Source organism: Colossoma macropomum, unplaced genomic scaffold (genome assembly GCF_904425465.1).
Source record: "Colossoma macropomum unplaced genomic scaffold, Colossoma_macropomum, whole genome shotgun sequence".
Lineage (NCBI taxonomy): Eukaryota > Metazoa > Chordata > Actinopteri > Characiformes > Serrasalmidae > Colossoma > Colossoma macropomum.
In genome coordinates this window covers 16,577,341-16,602,092 of record NW_023494794.1, presented here as the reverse complement: position 1 = coordinate 16,602,092, position 24,752 = coordinate 16,577,341, and the positions used below count along the sequence as shown (strand labels likewise).

Sequence of the window (24,752 nt, the reverse complement as noted above, 5' to 3'; positions counted from 1 at the left end):
AACCTGCAGCCTGAGGTGAAGAGTGAAGAGGAGGAGGCAGTGGAGACCATCTCACTCGGGGAGGTCATCATCCTGGAGGAGCAGCACCAGGAGGAGGAACCAGAGACCTCCGCTGGAGCCATAGAGGAGGCAGCCATGCCTGACGAGGAGACAATGCAAGGTACTGAAACAGAGAGCTAGGAATTCATGTATGTAAATTCATATAGGATATGTTATAACATTGATATTACAGCATTGAGTCTTCACTTCTAAATCTTCACTCTTCTCACAGAACAGACCTTGAAGGAAGCTGCCAGCAAGAAGAAAAAGAAGAAATGCAAGTAAGGGTGACAGTAACTCTCACATTGAAAATATTTTAAAAGATATATATTAGTAAGAGATGAGAAATACCAATAAGAATTGCAATAATCAATGTTATATTAAAAGGTATTTTCACCAATGTTTCATAACTTTCAAATAATTCAGTCCCAGAGATGTAAACAGAATCATTCGGACTGATTTGGTGTGATTTGGTTAATTGAGAAACTTACACATTCTGATTTCTTTACATTAGTGGTGATAGGAACCTACAACACTGTGGCATGTGCCCGCGGGCCCCGACGATGACGGCCGCGAGAGCCGGCAGGAAGGCGAGGCCCGAACACCCAGCGGCGACGAACCGCAGCGAAGACCGCAGGGAGAGAGCCGTGAGTGTGGAGGGGGCGGAGCGCAAAGCCCGAGCTCCGCCGAGGGAAGAGGTGGACGACGAGGACGACGGTGCCGGCCACAAGAGGCACGAGCAAGCCCCGACCTTCGCCACCCGGGCCCCCGCATTCATTGTATTTACTATCCAGTACCAGCAAAGAACCTACAGGTGCCTTCTGCGTTTTATATGTAATTCTAGTGATGGTAAAATAGTGGGCAACTCTTTGCAGACTATTTTGCCTCACAAAGCCCTGTCCGTACCCCTCCGTCATTAATGAAAGCTATATCACATTTATGAAACTTTTGTCACAAAACTCTTATAAAACAGTGTGTCAGACATCAGGCAGCACATATCTAACCGTTTTGCTTAATAATTTTCTGTGAGGGAGCTTTCAGAGACATTAAACTCTTCAGACGTCTGGTTCCTATCACCACCACTGTGAACAACTGTGAGTTGGCAAGTATGTCTAAAACAGAACAAATCACATCAAACCACTCTGAATGGCTTTGGTTACCATTTATTATGTAGAATACTGTAAAAAAGTTCCCCTTTAACACAGTTTTCTCATTTGTCCTTTTTAGGAGCTGTGGCTGCTTCGCTCCCCTCTGAAACTGGTTCCGGAAGTAGCTTCCTGGACCACCATTCAACACCCCTCATTTTCTCTTATTCTCTCTCTTTTTTCTTTATCTGTACTCATAGGGTCACTGTCCGGAAAATTCGTGTCTCCAAAACAGTAACTTTACAGAAAATGGAATAAACATTCTTAATTTGTAATGGAAATTAATGTAACATGATTTTTTTCTAATGAATTTTGGACCATTTCTTTTGGCCCATTCATCGTGAAATTTTGACACAAGGCAAAGGGCAAAAAATGAAAATCGATAAAAAATTGAGATACAAGATTTTTTTGCAACAGTGACAATATGTTTCCTCCCCTTATTTCTATTCTTCCTCTTTAGTAATTCCTTGTTACTTTTGGTCCTGCTGGATTCTTCAGTATTTATATGGATTATTTATTTTATTTATTTAGTTAGTTATTTATTTAGACATTTAATATTGTCTTAAAAATAGAAAGATCCAACAGTACCAGCTGACCAACTGAAATCCCACTAAAATCTTAAACAGTTATTTTAACGTTGCAGCACCACAACCTGTTTCTGATTGTGTTTATTTAGTTTACTTTATTCTGCTCTTTCTTCTGCACTTTCTTCTGCTTCTCTTCCAGTTTATTTTTTCCATACTTTTCCCAGTTTTATCTCCTCTAACTTTTCCTACTTTCCTTTTCATTTTCCTCATTCTATATACACTGAGTGTACAAAGCAATCATAACACCAGCTTCTGAGGTGCATCTAATAGGCGTGTGCACAGTATCTAAGCAGTATGTCTGTTTTTAATTATGTGATTGTCTTGTACTGTTTGTCAGTCTCTGTTGATCTGATTCACCTTTTTGACCTATTTCTAATGACTGAACAGGTCTGATCTGTGGTTATTGAACAAGTGCATTATTATCACTCAAATTTGATCACATGCAGCTTGTTTTACTGTTATGTTCAGCTATTAAGCAGGTGGCCTGAATGCTCTGTTCACTCAGTGTAGACTGCAGCCCTCTTTCCTTCTATAACATGCATTCCTTCCTTTAACTCTGTATCTGTTGCAGTCTGAAGGGTAAGTGGGCTGTTCAGGGAACGCTGAGAACATAAAAATAATTAATTTATTAAACCATTTAAAGAAATGATTTCTGGATCTTTAATACTGTGGTGTTTTCCTCTCTTTGACCATCACATATGAAGAGTTTCATTCCAAAATGCTGTATATTCTTTAGTAAGAGTTATAGATATAAAAAGTTTTAGAATAGACTAACAGTTGATGAATAATGGAACACATTTTTATTTTTCTGATAAAGGTGATATTAATCATAATATAGCATTGATATTTCTCGTACATGTAAAGCCCACTCCCAAAAATGTATATCATTTCCTAAACGTGGTCTATAATGCATTTTGGAACGAAACCAACTTTTCCCTTTGACTCCAACTCTGTTCTTTCCATTTCTCCTGTCTTCCTCCAGTTTTCATTTCTTTAGATCAGTGATGGAAAGTATACTGAACGATTATCCTCAAGTAGGAGGATAATACTCCGGAGACCATGGGAGCGCTAATGACCCCGGACGTGAACGCTGTGTGTTCAAGTAAAACATTGCTGCAGATCGTGGCTAAGAGAGCAGCGTGGTCTGATACGTTGGCATGTATTGTATTCCTATAACAGAAAGTTGTTCACAGCGTATGTCAGCTGGTGCAATTAAGTTGTATATGAACGTTTTTCTGTGAGACTGGGTTGTGTTATGCTGAACTGTGCTGTCCTCTTGTGGCCGGTATGAGCTAAATGTCTGAGGTGGACAGTGCTGGTGTGAGCAGTTCTCTAGCACGTCTGCAACGGAAAAATCATGTTCTTTTGTAATTTTAATCAGTAATTTGACTAGAATTTCTCAGACCAATTTTCAGTTCATTGGCTGTGCGCTATCGTTTTCTGCAGACATGTTTTAAACATAGGATATAGAAAGGATGTCACTGTAAAAGTGAAAACAAACACGCATTTAAGAAATGTCAGAGTTCATACAAATTTGCATTTTTTACTAAAAAAAAAACCCTAACGGGCTGACAAAGCAAACGTCCTAAATTGTCTCTAAATTCCTTTGATGAATAAAGGTATTCATCAATGGAATTTAGAGACAAAAGGACTTAAGAAGAAATATGCTTGAAAAAAATTCAGATTTAAAATAAATGCAAACAACCATGAATGCAGTGATGATGATGATAGGCCAATAAGGGATGTTTTTGATAGATTAGTATTTCGTTGATGGCGCTGTCACTCTTTTGTGTTTATTGCTACTGGTACAAAGAACCAAACGCTTTTGTGTCTCAAACACGACCAGAAAAACGCCTGGACAAAGAAACTCATTTCAGTAAAATAAAACCCATTAATGTTTTCAGTCTATTAACGTTGTTTAGTTTGAATGTACTGAATATGACAGGGTGATCCCATGCAAATAACTAACAGTGATTTTGATAGAAATGAAGGAATCAGATCAGATCACACCCCATTCCAACTTTACACTGTATCAGAAATATGTGCAGTTATTAATGCCAAGTGAAGCGGATAATCTCCGCCATGTCCTTTGAAACCGTGAACGACCCCGAGGGTCGTGTCGGCGGCCTCCTCTCGACAGGAGTGAAAAAAGCTCAGCCAATCTTTTGATAACTGATTGGATGAGGGGAGCTCGCAGTTTACAGTTTTACGTTTTACAGTATCGTATAAAACCCCACAATATCCTGAAAACATTGTTGTCTGAAAGCACTTTTTTTCCCAATAAAAGCAAATCCCGCCCAGTTTGGAACCCTGCCAACACTGAGAAGCAGTGGCGTAAAAGTCACGTCACTGAGAGATGACCTCACAGAACCGGTCCATTGTGAAGTCATACTCGGAACTACCAGCTGACAATTCCAGGTTTTTCTTTTCAGAAGCGCGTCGTTACAACAATAACAGCACAAACAGGTCAGTCTGAGTCTTTTTATGCAGCTTTATTCACACAAAAAGTCCGTAGTTCACTAACTGTTTGTGAACAAAGCCAATCGGATTTTAAAAGAGTAATGTTTGTTTTACATGGGATTAAAAGTCGATAGACGATAATTACAGAGTTAATTTTGTATCTAAAGGACTGCAATGCTGAAACTGCAGATTTGTGAAGAGGTTTTACTAACTGCAGTATGTCAAAATTTTAATGTATTTTAAAATGAGAGTCACTTATTTTTTCGAGAAATTAACATAATGTCTCAAAATAATAACATATATTCTTAAAATTATTGACCCCATCTCCTAATAGTTAATTATTTTTACAAAATTGTCATGTGTTGTTGCAAACCAATGAGATATCAATTGTGAGCGACTTTTGAAATACAACTGAGGAGGAAGAAAAGAATAAATATACATTAAGCAAAGTTAATAATCTGAAAATATTGATGAGTTTCATTAACACTTGTTGTAATTTCTTTTCTCCAAGCTGTTTCAGATGATGTATGTAGATATGTGTGAAATTGGCCTTATGCCTCACTGGGAGAGTAAATTATTTCTTATTCAACTGTCTGATAATGAAGCAGTTGTTGCATTTTTAGACAAAAACAACTGTAAATGTTTATGTATGACACTGAAGAGTTTTACTTATTTATGATTCTCCATATCAGTTTTCAGTGATTATATGAGAAAAGAGAAGAAGAGTGAAAAGTCATGAAGAGAAGCAGAAAGCACCAAAATACAAAGCAGGTACAACATTAATAATCCACAGCAGTTATTTATCAGACTCTGAAGGAGCACACCTGACTGAATCCAGCCATTTTGTTTTGTAAAGTCAACAGCTCCACAGGAGATGAAGCAGGAGCGAGAGCTGAGCCCCCCACCCAGCCCCCCAGCCCCTGGGTGCACCTGCATCCCTAAAATGTCCCTGTTTCGCAAAAGGGGAAGGAAGCAGGAGAGGCAGAAAGAGGAGGAGCAGCTCAAGCAGCTTCAGGCAGAGAGGAGAGAAACGGAGCTGACTAAGAAAGAAACAACCCAGAAGAGAAAGAAGGAGAGGCAGAGGAAGGTAATTCAGCCTCGTGATTAATTCATCATTAAACGATAAACTGTGTATTCGCAGGTCATTATAAAGCCGTGTTTAGCAGATTCTCCACAAGGGGGTGATATTAGCATTCGAAGCGCTGTTTTAAGTCTCACTGAAAAAGTTCACAGCAGCAGGATCACACTAATGCACGTACGTTTGTAACTGTTAGTTACAGATTTGAAGTATATGAAGTCATAGTATGTTTTTGCTGTTATTAATTGCGTGTATATAAAAAAATGTTTATTTAGGTCTAGGCTGAACAGATCAGCAGAAATCGAATAGGATAATAGGCTATTTGATTGTAAACCACCACTAGTTTGGCGCTAACATAACACTGAAGCGCTAACAGAATTTAACATTGTCTTAGCAGTGGAACTCACACTAACTATAAAGTGAGAATTTCTTCATTGCATACTGCGATTTAATGAAATGTGTAGTCTGTGACCTTATTTCCTAAAATTTCTCAAAATAATTTCAGAATATGGAGCAGGAGAACGATAAGGAGATCAGGGATCTGGAAGAGGCAGTGAGACTGCTTGAGGAGGAGATTCAGGGATTCAGAGAGAGAAAGAAAGAGCTGAAAAGAGAGCTGAAGACCCTGAAGAAGAAAATAGCAGGAGTAGAGATGGAGACTTCAAAAACCAGACAGACAAAGAAGGAATGGAAGAGAGAGATGGAAGCAATGAAGGAGAGAATCGTTCAGGAAGAAAAACAGAGGGAGGAAGAGAGGACGGGACAAAGGGAGGTCATCTGTAAAGAAATTGTCATTACCGTAGTGAAGGCAGACAGAGAAATGGAAGAAAAGAAAGAAAAGCGTGATGATAGGAAGATGGCTACAGTCAGTGAGAAGCAGGAAGTGATAAAGGAGAGGAAGAGTGAGGAAGAGCTGCTTGAGGAAATGGAGAAGCAGAGAGAGGAGGAACAGCTGAAAGAGAGGAGAGAGAGTCAGGAGGCAGTAGAAAACGGAAAAGAAGTTACGATCGAGATGGAGAACCTTCAGGTGAGACCCAAGTCCACCTTCTAAATGGGCCTGTAGAAAAAGAATACAGGGGTGGTCGGGGTTAAAAACAGCGAGCCTGCTTCACCAACCGTTCTTAAAATGAAATGTCTTTCTAAAACTCACCTACACAGTATTCACGTAGAGTCTGACGTTCACCAATCTGTTCTCATTTGGGGTTTTTTTCTTAGGTAAGAACAGAATCTATGCCCACTCAAGAGCACAAAGGTGCGAACAGTCCTTAAGAACACATCATGAATCTGACATAGATATTTTCTTAGGACCTTTCTCAAGAAAAACTGAAAGAAATAAACTTAGGAAGATAGTGGTGAATGAGGCCCAGTGTCTTCAACTTACTTAACCCCTTAAAATCCCAGGCTTATTACATGCTAAGGCCTATTATTCAGTAATTTCTGGGCTTCAATGCAAACTGGCTGAGCTATTCTTAGGATGTAGAAGTGTGTAATAAAACTTTGGACCGTGGCCATTTAAGGGGTTAATCCATTTGAACCTTGTGCTTATTATTCAGTAACTACTATCCAGTTTTCAATAAATACTTTTTATGGGTCTGCTAAGTGCTATCTTGTCAACATTTTTAGCCAGTATATTGAAACCAAGACAAAGTCAGTTGAAGAACTCTGTGGGTAACGTGGTTAGATTACATAATATGTACATTTTAGTAAACAAAACCATGTTTTAATCTCTCAGATGGAGCCCGCAGCACCCAGCACATCTAGGAAGTATGTGGTGCAGAGAGTGCTGTCCAGTGTTCTGTCCAGTATTCACTCTGGAGTTCAGTCCATCATGGAGGTAATTACTTCCTCCCACACTGCGCAGAAAGATGCGTTTACATGATATTTTTCATTGAAAGCTGCTCCTTTTATAAAACAATTAACAGTATTTCATTTACAGAGTTTACTAAATGATTTCACCATTAATATTTGTTGTTTTTTAACAGGTTAAAAATGAATTGAGCATTTTATTTACTGAAACTTTATTTTTGTTTTCTTACCTTTTTTAATTCTGCTCTGCAGTTCCGAAAAAAATTCTCAGTTCAGGCTGTTCAAGATAAGGAAGAAGAGCCTAAGGACAAGTCCCCACGTCGTCCATTGGTGGCACTCGGAGCTCCGGTTTGTCTTTTTAATTTTATAAGCCTAACAAATAGATGCAAATGTTTTAAAATATCTCTTAATTTCAGCATTTTACACCTTGGCTCTCTCGCTGTCCACATTGTGGCATGCTATCAAGTATAAAGTCATCTTAATCATGAATATATTAGGGAATGATGCGAATGGATGTCTTTATGTTTTTTTCATTGCACAGACTGGGGTCCTGACTATACGCATAAGAGGCTGCAGAGACTTCAAGAAAAACAGTATCCTTAGAGTTTATTCCAGTCTCACTGTTATATGTGTAGTCTGTGGGTTTGGGTTTGTGTTGTTATCTAGCCATGAAACTAAAATCAGTTGATTTTGTCTGCATGGATCAATTGTGCTGGTTCTGGTTTGGCTGTTTTCCTGACCCCTGCACCAGCTCAAATACAGAAAGACACTCAGTGTATGGTGAGGATCACTGTTGGGAGAATCGTGAAGTGCTCCAGGCCGCAGCCCTTCAAAGACAACCTAACTTTCAATGAAGTGAAACACTTCTCCATACAGGTTACTATTACTTAGCAGTGTCTTCTTCTTGTGTACAACAGATAAATAAGTAAAGTTAAAATTAAAGATACTCTGGTCATTAAATCACTCAAATGATGTTAATCATTCTCGATGCCATCTTAAGGGCCGTATCATTACTGTATTTACACAAACTAATTTTACTGGATGAGTGCTCGAAGGGGTGAGGGATTGAGTGAATTTAGGTGCTCACTTCAGCGGCAGAAGTCACAAATCAGTGCAATCTGAAGCAACTGCCTTTTCAAACCTGGAAATATAAAAACAAAATTAGCTTCAAGATACTTTGAAATGCTTAATATTTTAAAATCCTAACATTTTATGAGCAAACTACTCCATCTGTTATACAGCACTGCTGATGCAACTTCATTACTTTACTCTTCTATCTTACTAGTTAGTAATTTAAAGGCTACACAGCTAGCAGCAACAACAAATAAAGACAATACACCATGGTTCTAAACCAAACTTGTAGCCAGAGAAGAAGAAGCTATTCACAAAATGCAAGCTATAGGGTAAAGCACTGCAATGCTCACATTGTACTTCTTATTTTAATTTTGCACAATAATATTACTTACCACAATAATTGTGCAAAAGATAATTGCTTGTTTCAATTTGCATTATCATCCAAACTGAGTGAGTAGCTGCTCAGATGATTAGAAACTGCACAGATGAGAAGAACTGCTTTTCCAAAATAATTGTAATCCTTCTGGCCTTTCCTGACTGTGTTTGCAGATCCAAAAAGAAGAGGCTCTAGGGGTCCAGGAGTCCAGTTCAGTAAAGGTGGATCTGATCTCTTTTGATGGAGATTCAGCTGTCCCCAAACTCATGGGCAGCACCACCATCAAGCTGCAGGAAGTCCTTTATGTGAGACACGCCCTCATTCACACATCTGTAGAACGTTTTCTTTTAAGCCACTCAGTGTCTCTGATTACCAATAATGACTAACATAATGCTTCTTTTTTACCAGCAGAAATCATCAGTTAGCCAGCAGATTGATTTGAGGCTTGGAGGCAAAGTAAGTCATGCTTACTTTGAAATATTACATTCTTTTTTCTGTTTATGTGGAAGAAAAAGAGATGTAAGATTGATTTCTTATATTTTCAGAAAGTGTGCAAGTTGGATGCAGACCTGACCTTTACATATGGGTCCTTTGGCTATGGATACTCTCACCAGGTTGGTGTTCAGAACAGATGCAGATTGTACTGATATCTGTAGAAGTGTGGTGGCCATGTTGTTGCTTATAATAAAAGAAGATCTTGATGGTGAGCGCATTGTTTTTCTCTCACTACAGATGAAACATCCTGGAAGGACAATGGAGAAACTGGTGGAGGAGTCCCTCTTTCTCCGCTGCCCACCTCCTGAGGACAGAAGAGATCCACACTAGTGAGACATATAGACATTCTTTAAAACAATGACTAAAATAATATTTCTGTAGGTATTTATATTATATAAATTACTAAAGAGATTTTAGTAATTTTCAGTTCTAAAATCCAATTGGATGAGCCACACATATGACCACACCTTTCACTTGAGTTCTGTGTCATTATTCTTTAACCATTATCTTGTTTGGCATCTATAACCTGCAGTTAACAAACTACATTGCTTACCAGAAGAATTTTGTACAGCAACTATTATTCACAGTAATGACATACATTTATTTTATTATATTGTATTTTGTTGCTGTTTTTCACTGCAAAATCACTGTTACATTCGGCCTCGTGTGTCTTATTTTCTTAAAAAAGCATTCAGAGATTTGTCACTATCAGTAGATAATGGTAACACTTTAATTCATCATTTCTTTAATGTTTGTCTGTTATTTTCAACAAATTGACATATTTCTCTTTCTGTCAGTAATGTGACGACCCCTTGCGGACCATCCTCAGTGAACATAATGTCCTCTCTGATGCAGCGAGACGCACAGAGAGACACAGAGTGCAGGATATCTGCTGGCATAATGAACTGCATGGAGAGGAGAGGCAGGTCAGTGTCGAGCTTCATTAAGGCCTAAGCTGCGACTAGCATGAAGAAGCCACACAATGAACTTGGTCTAGGCCAGGGCAAATTATATAGTGATTCTGTGCAGTAATTCATACCACATAAAAGTAGAGCTGCAGCAACATCTGTTTTTATAAACTAATCAGCTCATTATGACTTTCATTAGTTAGTCACTCATTGAAAGAAAAAAATGCAGTTATTAGACTCCCAATAAATTAATATTTCACAATATTATAAACAATATTTTACTTATTAAAAATACAAGGATTATTTCTTACCATATAGTTTAAATCATATTTTAAAAAAAAACAGACCTTTATCAAGGGCACAGCAACAGATCTGCATTGGCCTCCAAAACTTTGCTCAGTGTGAATATGGCAGAAAGGGTAGTGGAATAGCACATAAACAAATATTAAATGGCAGTACAATCACTCTGGAGGCAGGTTGATTTTACACGAACCTTGCATTGCTGTTTAAATGATTTATCCTCTAATGGTAAAGCAAAAATAAATGAAATAGGTCTGGGTGGTTGGTAACATTATATAATGAAATCTGATATCGCTAACCACACAGAAACAGTTCGGTCATCATCTATGATATTCTATATACAATTTCTAACCACTTGGTGGAAGTGGGGGTTGTCCACATACATCCAAGGGACCTTGGCACGTAAATCTCTAATATGGATGGAATTAAAGTATGTATAGTAGACATTTTCTTGGATATCACATAATAATGTTAGTGCGACATTAATAGAAAGAAGGATGGCAGTTTTTACAAGGGGTGGTGGCTTTCGTCATAATCAGTGAGTCATTCTGCCATGCTGAGTAAGATCATCAGATAGAAAACCTTCTTTTTAGATGACCTTAAAGTGGTGTTGCGATATTTTTCTTTTCCTGTCGTGCACAGCCTTGTACTGTAGTCTGTACCATCTATATTTTCCCTCTGTGATTTAAGTGATATAAATGAGAAGTGGACACGCTTTCAGTCTAATCTAACTAATTGATAATTGGATTCCTTGCAGTCTTTCATTATCAGTGTTATCAATGATGTCGATTAGTTGTTGCAGCTCTACATAATAGGTATGAACAGTTTAAGCATTCCCAATTTTGATTGAACTTTCATGAGAATCCTTGTTATGTGGTAATATTACAAATTTGAGAAAATCCAACACTCCACAACTCTTTGTGTTTTTTTGTGTTTTCCAGGTTGTCACAGCTTCATAAAGCCTTGGAGGACTGTGAAAGAGGAGAGGATAGGGTGCAGTTACTGGAGGGTTTGATCTTGAAGACAGGAACTCGCATCAGCTCTCCCTGTAAAACGAACCAGAGCACTGAGGTGTGTGGGATGGTGGTGCACATGCTCACCACTTCTGAATAACTCCTGTGCTAGTATGGTGTGTTGTTGTGTTAGATACTATGCTGAAAGCAAGTTAATATTGTGTGACAGATCCGGTCTAAAGAGGTGGAAGAAAGGAGAAAAGAGTAGAATAGCGAAGATGGAAAGGCAGAGGAGACGGTGGAAAAAGGAAAAGCAAAAAATAAGACGAAGAAGTAAGGCAAGGCCTCGCAGTCTCCTCAACCAGCCTCACTCCCAGTGTCATCCTCTTATGGTCTCCCAGTCTCCTCTGGATGAAACTCTGGTATATGTTGAAGGTTTGATCATTTTAATTACATTTTTTCATGCATGGGAAGAAGCGGACAATTCCTGAATCCCCTGTCTTAGCCGCAAACGCACACACCAAATATATACATCATTCTGACATATAGAGCATGGTGGCTGAACGTTTGCTCCAGTACAAGAGAAGTGATGATGCCCCAATTCTACAATATCCCCTCCTTCTTGTTTGTCAAAATGAACTTCAAACATTGAAATTTGAATATACACTCAAAAAATATATATATTCGAATATCGGTGTGGTTTTTACCACTGGATTGACAATAAATACCAGGATCCCAGTAGGAATAAGAACCATTCTTTAATACCTGCAGTATTCAGCCTTGTTAAAATTCTAATCCATGAAAAAATTGCCACTGTCTCTCTATGTGTTTACTTATTTGATCCATGATCTAATTACACATAAGTCTTTACCAGATCTTTGTATGTCTAATCCAGAACACAAAATGACCAGCCTCCGACCGACTGCTGGTGAATCCCATCCTCGTCGCTGAAACCATCTAAGAGCCTCAGATACAGGTAGAGGGTGCGATCATTTTAATCCGATATTTCCATGCATGGATAGAAGTGGTCCATTATTGCAGCCCCTCTGTTGGCCACATTTCATAGCCTTTTAAGCCATCGGACAGAATCCCAATCCTTATAAGGAATTTGGACTGTTTTGCCCCACAGTACAGAATGGAATGTGGTTTCTGAAGGTCAAATGATGATGAGCCCCAATTTTCACAGCTGCCCAGCCAGATTTCCAGTCTCCTGCTCTGAGACCCTCCCAGTCTCCTGCTCAGCCGGAATCCCAGCCTCTCATCCTGCATTGGCTCTCATCAGCAACAGCACCATCCTGTTTCTTCTACTCAACATTCCACACACCTGCAGCTGAATCAACAACTCATTTATGAGACAACAAATACCTCTAGTTTTGGTCTCATCTTTCGCAAAATCTTGCCATTCTCGTGTTCATCTTTCTCAGTGTTTACAGTTCTTCGTTTTTCTTTGTGATTTAGCCCCTGCTGGTATCAGATTACGGATTTTTCTTGTCTGCCTGCCTGTGTGCTGACCACTGCCTGTGCCCATGACGATAAGTACTGGAAGTCCCACTGAAGCCGGTCAACACATGTGGCCTGCCTACACTTCTAGTTTACAAATGGCACTGATTCAATACCAGGTATCGGAATTTTGTTGATGTCAGCAGAGAATTCCGCATCAGATATTGGAGAGAAAAACAGAATGAACCCAATCAAATCCTTTAACAAATCTAGCTGAAATAGCTACATTTCCAACTTCTCTCTTTTTCTGTCTTTATCTATGTATCTCTCTCTCTTTCTCTCTCTCTCTCTCTCTGTCTCTCTCTCTCAGTAATGTGATGACTCCTTGCACACCACTCACAATAAATGCATAGAGAAGAAGAAAGTGCAGGATGTCTTCTGGCGTAAAGTGCAAGGAGAGGAGAGGCAGGTCAGTGTCAAGCTTCTTCAAGGCCTAAGTTGAGACTAGTATGGATGAGCCACACTGAACTTGGCCTAGTACAGGGCAAATGACGTAGTGACGGTAATAGTAATTGTGGAGTTACAACTGACAACTGTTTCCATAATGGCTTAATCAACCCATCATTACCTTGATTAATCAATTAATTGGGAAAAGAATGAAGTATATACAATGTTTTATTCATCAGTAAAAATACAAGGATTATTCTTGCTCTATGTCTTAAATCATATTTGCAAAGAATTTAAATAACTTATCAACAGCATAGCAATATATCTGTATTGTCCTGTTAACAGATATGTTTAATCAGTGGTCAGTTTTTGTTTTTTTTTAAGGGAGATGTAAATGGAATGGGGGTACTTCAAATACTTCAAAAGGCAATTTAGTGTGTAAATCTCAAATGTGGGCAGAATTAAAGTATGTATAATAAAGATTTTAGATCAGTACAATCTAATCATATCACTTAATTACATTAATCCAAACACTATCAAAAAAGGGTGGCAGTTTTACAAGGGGGATGATTTTTGTACTTTTCTTTTAACAGAGGGACACATCCCTTTGCATCCCTCTTCAAATCATTCCCTGCAAAAAGTACAAAAGTGCAAAAGTACAAAAGCTGAGACCCAAAAACTGTAAAAGGCAAGAGGTCAAACACAGGCAGTGAAAAAATCGACTGGCAATGGTTCGCAAAGAGAAAATTGTTTGAGGGAGGTTTTGTAAATAGAGAAATCAGGAGATGAACATGTGACCGTGATCAGACGTAGCCACGTATTAAATTACTGGGGTTTTGACCCGGCACGTTTTCCTTTGATTTATTGATTACATGGGGTTTGATGACTTTAATGACGTTATTGGAGCAAGTTCTCCTACACAGCTAGCAGAAGCCTTAGTATAAAGACAGTAGAGGGAGAGGGGAATGGTAAAAATGGAGGAGGCATTGTCTGTATCATAAAAGCAGTTACCTGTCTGCTGTTTATACTACTGTTTATTACCGTTACGTCCAATCAGGCCTGCTAAGATCGTCATAACGGGTAGAGAGAGCATTCAGTGTGATGTGAAGAACCAGAGTAGAGATAAAGAACCAGTATAAAAAAAGAATTATAATATTATAATAGAAATAAAGAACTAGAATATAGAAGAAGCAGCAGAATATAGATGGTATAGTACAATAATAATAAGGTTTTATACAAGCTACCACCAGATTTGTACTTTGAAGGTTTAAATAAAAATGGGAGGAGTAAAAAACTTTGTAACTGAGTAAGTACAATGCAAAACAAGTAAGTAATGCATCTTCCAAAATACTATCCACAGATTTAAACTTTTGTTTTAAAATCTCAAACTTGAGTTGTTGGTTCCCCCCCTTTCAATGATGCACATAAAAACTATTGTGCTAATAGCGACCGCTTGTGGAGAATACTACATTGTCTGTTGTGCAAACAGGATTTCTGCTGTAATGTTGATAATTTATTTGTTTGTTTGTTTTAATTATGCTTGATTTTTTAGACAGTAATGCATTCAAAATGATGTGATTGCTAAACTGGTATAACACACTAATTGCTAATAGCGCCCCCTTGTGGAGAATGCTACTTTGTCAGCAGGACAAAAATACATTAAAGTTTGTGTCTTATCAAAACAAAGGCTGCTGTGGGATAAAGTTGGTAACTATGTGTAATGGTGTAATCTGGTAGGTTTACCTGTATTTCTTTCCCTGATTTCTTGTTTTTTATGTTTTAAAATCTCAGGAGAGTCTAACATGGCGGAGGAAGCACTTCCTAACACGGCAGCAGGGGTTCTCTCTTGGAGCCTGATGACTCGGCTTTGTCTCTGGACATCTCCCATTTCCTGCAGAGCCTGGCTGATCGGTATGTACGCAGGACTGAGTGGTCCAGCCAGGATTTTAATTCAATTCAATTCAGTTTACTCTACATATACACTATCATGTATACACAATATACAAATATATGTACAAGTATACAAATATCAAATATACCTATCAATAACATTACTATGCATAAGAAATACAATATCTACACACCTGGGCAAAGAAATTGGCCAAGCCCAAAATGGCAATTTGTTAAGCTTTTAATCTTAAAGAAATAGATGCAGTAAGTTAGCATGGGGAGCTTTTCACTTTGATTTCTTTAAATGTTGAAGTTTTGTGTGTAAATTTGCAGACAGTCTTTTACAGAAAGAAAAGTCAGTGTTGATCCACTCAGTATTGACAGCTTGTAACAGCTTAAAAATATTGCAGAGCTAGTTTTAATGTGAGACCAAATACTCTCTATAGGGTTTTAATTCGGATTCTTACTATCCGTAATATTGTGGTAACAATGCATAATCCCGATTGGTTGTTCCTGATTCTGTAGTAGCTGGTAGCCAATAAAATGCGATTTAAAGAGCTAACAGACAAGATGTTTCTCTTAGAAAGGTGGTTCAATGTGCAGGGCTCATTACTGATGAATGTATTGACTAAAATTGCTTTTTCTGCATTTTTTAAAATCTTTCAGGCAATTACAGGATGGAGGATGCAGGATGGAATGCGTCAAATGGTGAGTGTTTTTATTCAAAACCATTTAATTTGTAGTCAAAATGAAAGCACATTACCCCTATAAAACAATACTAAGAGCTGTCATTATGATCTCTGCTTGCAGTTCACAAGGGACGAAATCACTGAAATGATCATGCACATCGTAAAGATTGTGACCACCGTATCACACAAAATCATCGTTCCAAAGCTTACCCTCGCAATATGTGCATCACAATCAGGGAGTTTGTTGATTGTCAGAGTTCATGGATCAGTGATGATATCAGCTCTGATCCAGCCTGTAACGTTCCTAGAATTCCCAGCCTTATGAAATTGTCAAGTATGGCTTTCAATGGGTCTATGGAGACCCAAGCTGAAACTTCCATTCCTACACAAACTCTGAGAAATGCATCCTTATGTACCAAAATCTTTGTGGACAAGCTTTTACTCCAGCTGGAGTCGTTTACAAAGTCAGAGGTGTCTGAAGATGACCAGGCGACATTTAGACGACGCACCCCTGATTTATCTTGCACAGCTGAGTTGCTTGTAGACCACATAATGGCTCACATTCAAGAGGTCTCAGCTTCACCTTTTGGAGACAGCATACCTGCCGTTCCTCTGGATTTTCAGGTACCGTCTTTCCTTCAAAGCTCCTCTGCTAAGAGCTTCGAGAAAATCCGGAGTGGGGACACTCGAAACAAGGCAGCTCAGGAAGTGAGTCAAACCTTAGTGAAGTGTTCAGAGAGCTTCCTTGCTATTTCTCTCCATTCACTAAGTGCTCACACCAGCCAGACAGATTCCAGTGTGAAACCAACTCCATCTGAATGCTCAACAAAGGCATTCGCAATCGTCGATTCTGTCATTGATGGAATTTGCACGTTTGCATTCTAGTACATCATCCAGTGGTTTGAAGGAGACACAGTCTGAACCTTTGAATGAGACGGAATCAGGTTGTGATGTCTCTGAGGAGAATCTGTGGTCCACTGTGTATACTATTTACAGCAGTGCGATGAGTGAGCTCAGGGATTTTTCTGCAGCATATCGGCAGAAAGCAGCTAAAGTTGACCCTTCAAAGATCGATGTGAGGAAAACTATTGACAAGTTACTTCAGGTGATTACAGACCAACGTGCTTTATCAAAAGGTCATCACATTTCAGAGGAACCACAGCCGATATTTGATCTAGTTAGGTCCACGTTGGACAATATAGTCATGGACAAACATCATTTAGATCCAGACATATCTTGTCCTGTCATGTCACCTGAGCACATTTCTTCACTTCCTGGGACCCCAACTTCTTCTGAGTCATCTAAGGGTAAAAGTAAGGAATCACACCCTGAAAGACCATCAGTGAGGATGACAGATGAACAAGAGCAACCCAAGAGCAGAAAGAGGGTTTCGATGAAATGACTCACGCAGCTCAAAAAACTCAGCACATCTCCTCCAACCATTTCCGTGGCTGCCCTCCATTGTTGCATACGTGCAATACTACACAAAGTCCAGGAGATGTCATTCACTGGAGTCCATGGATCTTCTCTCTTAATTGCTGATGAGCAGGTCCAGAATGTTACAGAGGCTGTCAAGGAAATTCTGGCCCCTTTCACTGGTGTCACAGTAGGCGATGGAGAACATGCTCTCAAAGAGCTTCACCACTCGATCGCTGATGCTGCATATGCAGAGCTTCTTCGGAGAATTGGTTCTGAAAGTAAGCTGATTGAAGCTGTAAAAGCTCAGAGTCAGCTGTTGACAGGATCTCTGGCAGTCTCCATCATCAGGGCAATTAAGAAGGCAGACGCTAAGGACTTGTACTGTTCTGTGTCAGTTCAATCTGGTTCCTCTCCCTCTATCACAGAGGAATCTTTGGTCTCCAGCCAGATTGTTGACAATGCATTGTTAGCAAGCCAGGCCTCAAGCAGAGGCTTGATTAAGTCAGACAGAAAGGTTCATGCCAGCCTGGCAACCCTGGCACAGTCAGGAGCATCTTCATCAACTGCAGTGCCTGAAACAGAGGGGACAAAGAACGTAAACGAAAGCAGCGCAAGAGCCTATTCTTCCATCTCAATTTGCCAAAAATCAACATCTTCAAAAAGGTAAAGAATAATTTTTAAGTAGTTTTACTGTGCTATTTTATTCCAGTAATATTAATTACATTATATTAGTAGCATAATATTATATGCATTATTAGCATTAACACTTTGAATTGTGGTAAGACTTAAATGATTACGAGGTTGATAATATGATCAATGTCTCACATTACAGAGATCCAAAAAGGACAATAATGCCAGATCTTATACTTCAGATCAGGACTGTTTTCAGAGTCGTTGCACTGCTGATATGAGTAAGTTTGCGTTGTTAATCAAGTTTATATGTAGTTTAGATTTAATAATGTGCAAAAGGTTGAAATGAATGGCAATATAATTTTAAAAGTAGGCAAATACTGAATGAGATTTTCTCTCAGCAGGTGGAGCCAACGGTGAGACTTCAAAAAGGGAGAAGCCTTGGAGACCTTCCATTTTCACCAGGATGTTCTCCTGCTTTAGGAAATGAACTGCCTCATCCCTCTTTAAGTTTCTTTATCTACCCCATCATCATCATCATCATCTTCACCTCTCTTCATGCTCCCATTAGACTGAATCCTGCCAGAAAACAAAATCACTTATCACAGTCATCCTGACGACACCCAGGTTTACTTCACACTCTCACCAAATGACCTTGGTCCCACAGATACTGTGTGTCAGTGCTCAGCGCAAATCCGGAGTCAACCAAAGGAGGATGGGTTCCCCTTTTGAGTCTTGGTTCCTCCCAAGGTTTCTTCCTTTTGCCGTTAGGGAGTTTTTCCTTGCCACTGTCGCCCTCGGCTTGCTCATTTGGGGATCAGACCTGGATTTTCTCTGAAGCTGCTTTGTGACGCTCATAAAAAGTGCTCTAGAAATAAATCTTGAATTGAATTAAATGATCTGTCAACATGTCCTCCAGGTAAATAAAGACAGAAGTAATATTACTTGGCAATGAGGAGGAAAGACTGAAAGTCAGTGAGCACTTCAGAGCTCCAATGACTAAAGACCAAGTCAGAAACCTGGGTATACTAACGGATCCAAATCAAACCTGAAATTTTAGTCCAAATCTGAATTTTGGCTAAAAACCTTCTGTCCAAGCTCAATGTGACCTGAACCACCTAAGTTTACAGTCTGAAATTGATCCCACTCCAGTCCTAAAACTCTTTCTTTAAATAGAATGTATTCAGCACAAAGCAGAAACAGGTTTGGCCAAAAAATTCCTAATTCCTTTTATTTTTTTATTTCCCCCTTATTTTATTGTACTGTTTTTATTTTGCTTTTATTTATGTAAAGCACTTTGACCTGCCCTTCGTAAAATAAACTTGTAATAAACAAACATGACTCCTGAAATCTTAATTAAACCTTTAAATTTATGATTCATTTGAGGAAAAAAAGGTTATCTATCTGTCTGTCTTTGTCTGTCTGTCTGTCTCTCTGTCTGTCTTGCAGACGCAATAAAACAAAAGAACAGCTCCATACTTTGATGTTATTCAATCAAAATCAATCAAAAAAATGTCAATGTCAATCAATCAAAAATCATTTTTATGTGCTTTCATTTCAGCACATGGCATGTATACCAAATAAATAACTAAAATATATATATATAACTGCCCTGCGATGGACTGGCGACCTGTCCAGGGTGTATCCTGCCTTCCGCCCAATGACAGCTGGGATAGGCTCCAGCACCCCACCGCGACCCAGAAGGATAAACGGTTTAGATGATGTATGTATGTATGTATATATATAACGATAAAAGAACCCTTTTTGCATGCTATAAATAAACCTTTTCAAAAAGGTTCTATATAGAAGCATCTACAGCACATTCTCCATCAATCTGAAGAACTATGTCACCATACAAAGAAACCTTGAACTATGCAAAGGATTCTTTGAGTGCTCATGGTTCTCTACAGAACCACTGTCTTTCACTAAAGAACCTTTGATGAACCCATTTTTAAGAGTGTATGGATATTGATCATGGCCCAATTTCCTAAAAGCACCTTATTATTAATAATAATAATAATTTTTATTTATATAGCACTTTTCATGTTGGTGGCAGCTCAAAGTGACAGGTGATAAAGCCTAACAGTATTAATTTAGAATCATAAGAAAATGACAAAGATCAAATTAAAAGATAAATACCTTGTAGAGTTTTAATTAAATGCCAAGTTAAAGAGATACATTTTAAGATGCTTCTTAAAAGTGAGCACTGAGCCTGACTGTCTAATAAAAGGTGAGCTCCACAGTTTAGAAGCAGAATAACAGAAAGAGTCTCCACGTTTTCTGTATTTTGCAGAAGGCATTTGCAGAAGGTCCACATCTGCAGAGCTAAGATAATATGCTGGAACATAAACAGACACTGTGTCACATAAGGGGTGCTCTAAGGTCATTTAGAGCCTTAAAAACTAGTATTAGAACTTTAAAATCTATCCTGAATGATACAGGTAGCCAGTGCAGTTATAATGAAAACCTGACTGAAACTTCTCGATATCAGATGCACATTTAATTGTTTGAAAACAACTTGTTCTTAGACTTTGCTAAAAAAAAAAGGCAGGTTTGAAATTGGTCTACAATTATTTAGTATGGAAGGATCCATGCTACTGTTTTTAGAAGAGGCTTCACCAAGGCAGTTTTAAAAGTGTCTGGAAAAGCATCTGTTGACACAGAACAATTTACAATAGTTAAAACATCATTGTGAACACAGTCAAAAACCATCTTAAGCAATGAAGTAGGAACAGGGTCAAGATCACACCTTACATGTTTTTACTGCATGAATATCACCTAAGTGGTTAATATGATCTAATTCAGTTCTGATTTAACCCTGTTGCTCACTTCAGCTCTGTTACTCAGGACTCAACCTTGTTATCCAGTATTTTTTTGATAAAAATAGCCTTAAAACATTTCATTTAGCAGGTTATTTTACCAAAAGTGTCAGTTTGGAGAGTCGCTAGTTCAAATCACTAATAAAAGAAAATTGCGCAATTTTTGTTTAGAAAGAAAAAAAAGTAAAATATGTAAAAAATATAAGAAAACTCTGAATTTTTATTATTTATTTGAAAAGTTCTAAAAACATTTGATTAATATCTGTATTTTGTGCTAGAAAGTAATGAATTCAATTAACACAGACTTTTACATGGCATTTATACATCTCCCTAAAAATTGATAAAAGGGTTGCAAAAAAAAAAAACACTGAACATTTCAGAAAAACAGCTTGTGTCTCTGATTTGACAGCCTGAGGTGGGAAAATAACATTTTCTGAAGATTAAACATTTAGTTTGATGAATACTTTATCAAAAAAACACCAGTGAAAAAGAAAAGAAACTCTTTACTCACGGAAAGTGCCAGGTGGTGATGACAGCTCTTGAACAGTCAGTGCTATTTGTGTCCACTGTGTGTCCATGAATACACACTGTATTCATGAAACTTTTTAGAGTAGGTGTGCTGATCTAGGATCTGTTCCTATCAGAAAGATCATTGGAATAAAGTTATACTTCATGTGTGTGTGAGACACGGTCCATCATCTCCTCTGGTCTGTGTCTGCAGGGATTACTGATCATCATATTTAGGTCACGAAGCTCATTCCAGTGATGTTGACCATCATTTCACCATCAATTAGGAAACTCCAGTCAGTCCAGTAGTGTGGTGACTCACTTAATCAGCTATTTAATATCTGACTGCTTTCCATATTAAAATGCCTTTATGGATCTGAACGGCATTTTCAGGGTTCCTGATTCCATATTTCGTTCTTTCCTCCCTCTTTGTGTCTGTCGAGCCCCTGACCAATCAGAAGGAGAAGCAGTGAGTGCTTACACATTTAAATGGCCAATGCGTTATCTTTACATGATTGAGATAGTCAGATCAGAGTGCAATATTAAAACATCAACAACCTCCTTTCTGTCCCTGTGTCTCTCTGCCCCATGGACTGTCACGCGATGGGTCTAAAATGTTTTTTTTTTTTAAGGCATTCTTTAACTACATGATTGACAAACTATAGAAATCAATTCAACTAGGCTTATTGTTCTCTCAATAGTAGAACAAATTTTGGTTCTTCAAGCATAAGAAAGTATAAGGAAATTTGTGGGTGACAGGGAACAACATAGAAACAGTTCAGCAGTCAAATATTATACATGTTCCCTACAGCTTAACTGTTTGTGACTTCCCTCTAAGGAACAAAAAAGAATTGATAAAACTTCTCAGTCAGTGTCAAATAATGCCAGTATACATCACTAACGTAAAGGGCAATTCAACTTTATTAACAATCAATGTGTTCAGCACATAAACCAAAATAAATACAGCAAACAGTAAAGTCGCTATTTACCGGTTCATTATTATTCTTTGACAATAATTTATGCACATATTAAAAAATCTATGAGACCAAGGCCAAAACAGACATACAGGCACACACACACACACACACACACACACACACACACACACACTCACACACTTCAAATCAAGTCAAGTCAGGTCAGGTCAAACTTTGTCATACTGTTGCAGGTTTGTCAATAAAGGAATGTATTGCAGTTCCTCTGGAATACAGTGCTAAATTTAAGCACAGAATAGCACAAAATAGGAAGCTAACAGTAAAGAACTCAATAAATACTATATATAGACACAACAATAAACTATAGCCTACATTATACAATAGGAAGAATCACAGACAACAAGACTAAAGACAAATGTGCAGTTCTTGACTATTGCAGAAATGACCACTGTAGATGTGTTAATCAACAGTGTAAGCTGTTATCTTAGTCCTAGCAGCAGTGAACACTGTCAGAGCCAAGACAGTGTGTATGTACACAAAGTGAAAGTTCATTATTACACCTGAGATTCTGTTATTTCATAATCAGATTTGTTCAGACTGGCTGATATTTGAGTGTCATATTGTAAATAAACTAACTTTTGTAAAACAAAGGCCATTTTAATGATTTAAACACTTGATCAGAAAACAGCAATGAGGGCGGAAGTTTGTCTCTCTGTTCTGACTCAAAATGCTATGGAATCCATCTCTGCTCATTTGAATTATATACTTAAGATAGCATTTATTTATTTATTTGTTTGTTTGTTTGTTTGTATCAGCTAGTCCACTGAGTGATGGAGGGAAATCTGCTCTCAAAAACTAAAAATAACTTCTCTGAAATCTCCCCTCCTGCGTCTTTAAGATCAGTTTTAACTCTTTCCTCTTTATCTAGAAATGCTGAGGGATATCTGCAGACTGAATAAGAGAAGCTAATTATTCTTAAATTAAGTGAATGGAAGTGAAGGAGATGAGAAGATCTCAGTAATTAAGACTTTCAGAGCTGCTGACTCTTCATTATTTGCTGCTCCTTGCAGTGGGATTATGCAGAGAAGCATTGAAAAGGAGGGAGATGAAGTCAAAAGCTTTCATTATGAGATCAGAGTCTTTGTTCATCATGTGAAATTTACCTGAAACTCAATATTATGTTACTGCTTGATGTCTGTACTGAATGTAGTTCATGTGATAAGAGTATAAAAATCAGTCACTACCAGCAGAGAAAGAGGTAAACATAGTTATTTACTTACCCTTTGTACTGTGGAATAAAAACAGAAGGAAACACAAAGTTAGACAAATCTCTATGAGAGACATTTCTATGATTAGAATACTTCAGTCTTTTTTAACTCTTATCTCCTTTTTAGAAATCTCCTTTTCTCATCTGTACTGTTGTTTTTCATCCCTCACTACTGGACTGTCACTCAGTGCTTTCAATACAACTCCATGAAGATGTTCAGCTAAACAGTTAAAGTGTAAACCTACAGCAGAGACTCAACCCTTATAGAAATGACTGGTAACACTTTACAATAAGGTTCTTTAGTACACTAGTAATTATGCATCAACAACTCATGAACTGATTAAGTAACTATCGGTAATGAATAATGCGTTCTTCTTCAATACCTCAATAAAAAAATGCTTCTGAGAGACTCTGCCTCTCTAAAATGCTCTTTTTATGCCCCATCATGTGAGTTAGTTGCAAATTGAGTTAATGTTTTTCAAGAAATAGTAAAATGTTGCACTTTCAACATCTGATGTGTGTTCTATGTTCTATTGTGAATAAAATATGGGTCTATGAGATTTGCAAATCATTGCATTCTGTTTTTATTTACATTTATTTATATTTTGCACAGCATCACAACCTTTTTGGAATTGGGGTTGTACATTTACAGAATGAACAGACAGATTAAGTATAATATAATAACTAAGATATATAACTGATATATAAACTAAAAGATTAACTGATATAGTAACTATTACTAACTAATATATTGTCAATCAGGAACAGATCATGAAGGAACATATTAAATAAATCATTAAGAAATAGTAAATATAAGACAATAGTTTTGTGTTATGAAACTTCATAAATGAATAAGGAACATGAGCTGAGGGAAAACTAATTAGAATCAGTCAGCAGTCTGTAGTGACGTCACATATTAAAAATAATATTTGTATAATATACATTGTGTGTGTTAAATCAACTATCTCACTACAGTCTGTAGATTTCATTGGATGTTTAATCAGTCTCACTTTTATGGTACAATTTTATTTTTCATCTAAAATATGTATTTTGTAAAATAGATTAATCTAGGCTGCACGGACTGCTCACGGTAGCTTTTATTTATTTAATAACTGATCGTGCTAATTAGCCGTCTGGACCAGCAGAAAAGCATTCAGTCTGCACCTGACGTTAAAAAATCAAGATTAGCGCGAGATCCGGTAGAAACATCAGCAAATTCTTCAATGTGTGAATCACTTCTGATCTTAATACACATAAAAATAAAATAACCCCCCCAAAACACAGTAAGAAGGCCGAAGCTGAATGGATTCCTGTTCACCAGCTTCTTCTAGCTTTCCCGTTTCACCTTAAATTTCTGTTGCCTGAAGCCGCACCATTTAAGGTGGAACGGGACAATTCAAACAAGCAGCGGGCTGATGCACCATTTAAGGTGGAACAGGAAAATTCGAACAAGAAGCTGCCTGATGCATCATTCAAGGTGGAAATTTG

At 37.9% G+C, this 24,752-nt stretch overlaps 1 protein-coding gene and 3 long non-coding RNA genes across 7 annotated transcripts; all 4 read left to right on the top strand.

Annotated features, from left to right (window-relative positions):
- Window positions 1-4,208: 4,208 nt before the first annotated feature.
- LOC118814683 (trichohyalin-like) lies at window positions 4,209-10,621 on the top strand. 4 transcript variants are annotated; one of them, XM_036580398.1, is made up of 13 exons: window positions 4,209-4,237; window positions 4,924-5,002; window positions 5,088-5,318; window positions 5,815-6,336; window positions 7,042-7,143; window positions 7,368-7,463; window positions 7,657-7,708; window positions 7,867-7,991; window positions 8,739-8,870; window positions 8,977-9,021; window positions 9,111-9,179; window positions 9,298-9,389; window positions 9,858-10,621. In XM_036580398.1, exons 2-13 carry the CDS (start codon window positions 4,967-4,969, stop codon window positions 10,012-10,014), a joined length of 1,659 nt encoding a protein of 552 aa, XP_036436291.1. In that variant the 5' UTR covers window positions 4,209-4,237; window positions 4,924-4,966; the 3' UTR covers window positions 10,015-10,621. The 4 variants fall into 4 exon arrangements, with proteins under 4 accessions (XP_036436291.1, XP_036436289.1, XP_036436290.1 ...); XM_036580396.1 differs by having other exon boundaries at window positions 8,974-9,021; XM_036580397.1 differs by lacking the exon at window positions 4,209-4,237 and having other exon boundaries at window positions 4,832-5,002; window positions 8,974-9,021.
- Window positions 10,622-11,206: 585 nt separating this feature from the next.
- On the top strand, window positions 11,207-12,546 carry LOC118814697. The gene is made up of 4 exons (XR_005007746.1): window positions 11,207-11,339; window positions 11,451-11,656; window positions 12,117-12,197; window positions 12,408-12,546. It is a non-coding gene; the product is annotated as an uncharacterized LOC118814697 (long non-coding RNA).
- A 176-nt stretch (window positions 12,547-12,722) lies between these two features.
- Window positions 12,723-16,609, top strand: LOC118814700. The gene is made up of 5 exons (XR_005007748.1): window positions 12,723-12,840; window positions 13,032-13,130; window positions 14,900-15,019; window positions 15,665-15,706; window positions 15,809-16,609. It is a non-coding gene; the product is annotated as an uncharacterized LOC118814700 (long non-coding RNA).
- A 523-nt stretch (window positions 16,610-17,132) lies between these two features.
- LOC118814702 lies at window positions 17,133-19,072 on the top strand. The gene is made up of 3 exons (XR_005007750.1): window positions 17,133-17,769; window positions 17,939-18,017; window positions 18,138-19,072. It is a non-coding gene; the product is annotated as an uncharacterized LOC118814702 (long non-coding RNA).
- Window positions 19,073-24,752: the final 5,680 nt, after the last annotated feature.

What these genes read in the sequence shown, in the direction of transcription:
- LOC118814683 (XM_036580396.1), top strand. Translation starts at nt 4,967, where the DNA reads ATGAAGAGAAGCAGAAAGCACCAAAATACAAAGCAG. An exon ending in AGCACCAAAATACAAAGCAG is followed by an intron (nt 5,003 to 5,087) that starts GTACAACATTAA and finishes TGTTTTGTAAAG; the next exon opens with TCAACAGCTCCACAGGAGAT. An exon ending in GAGTTCAGTCCATCATGGAG is followed by an intron (nt 7,144 to 7,367) that starts GTAATTACTTCC and finishes TCTGCTCTGCAG; the next exon opens with TTCCGAAAAAAATTCTCAGT.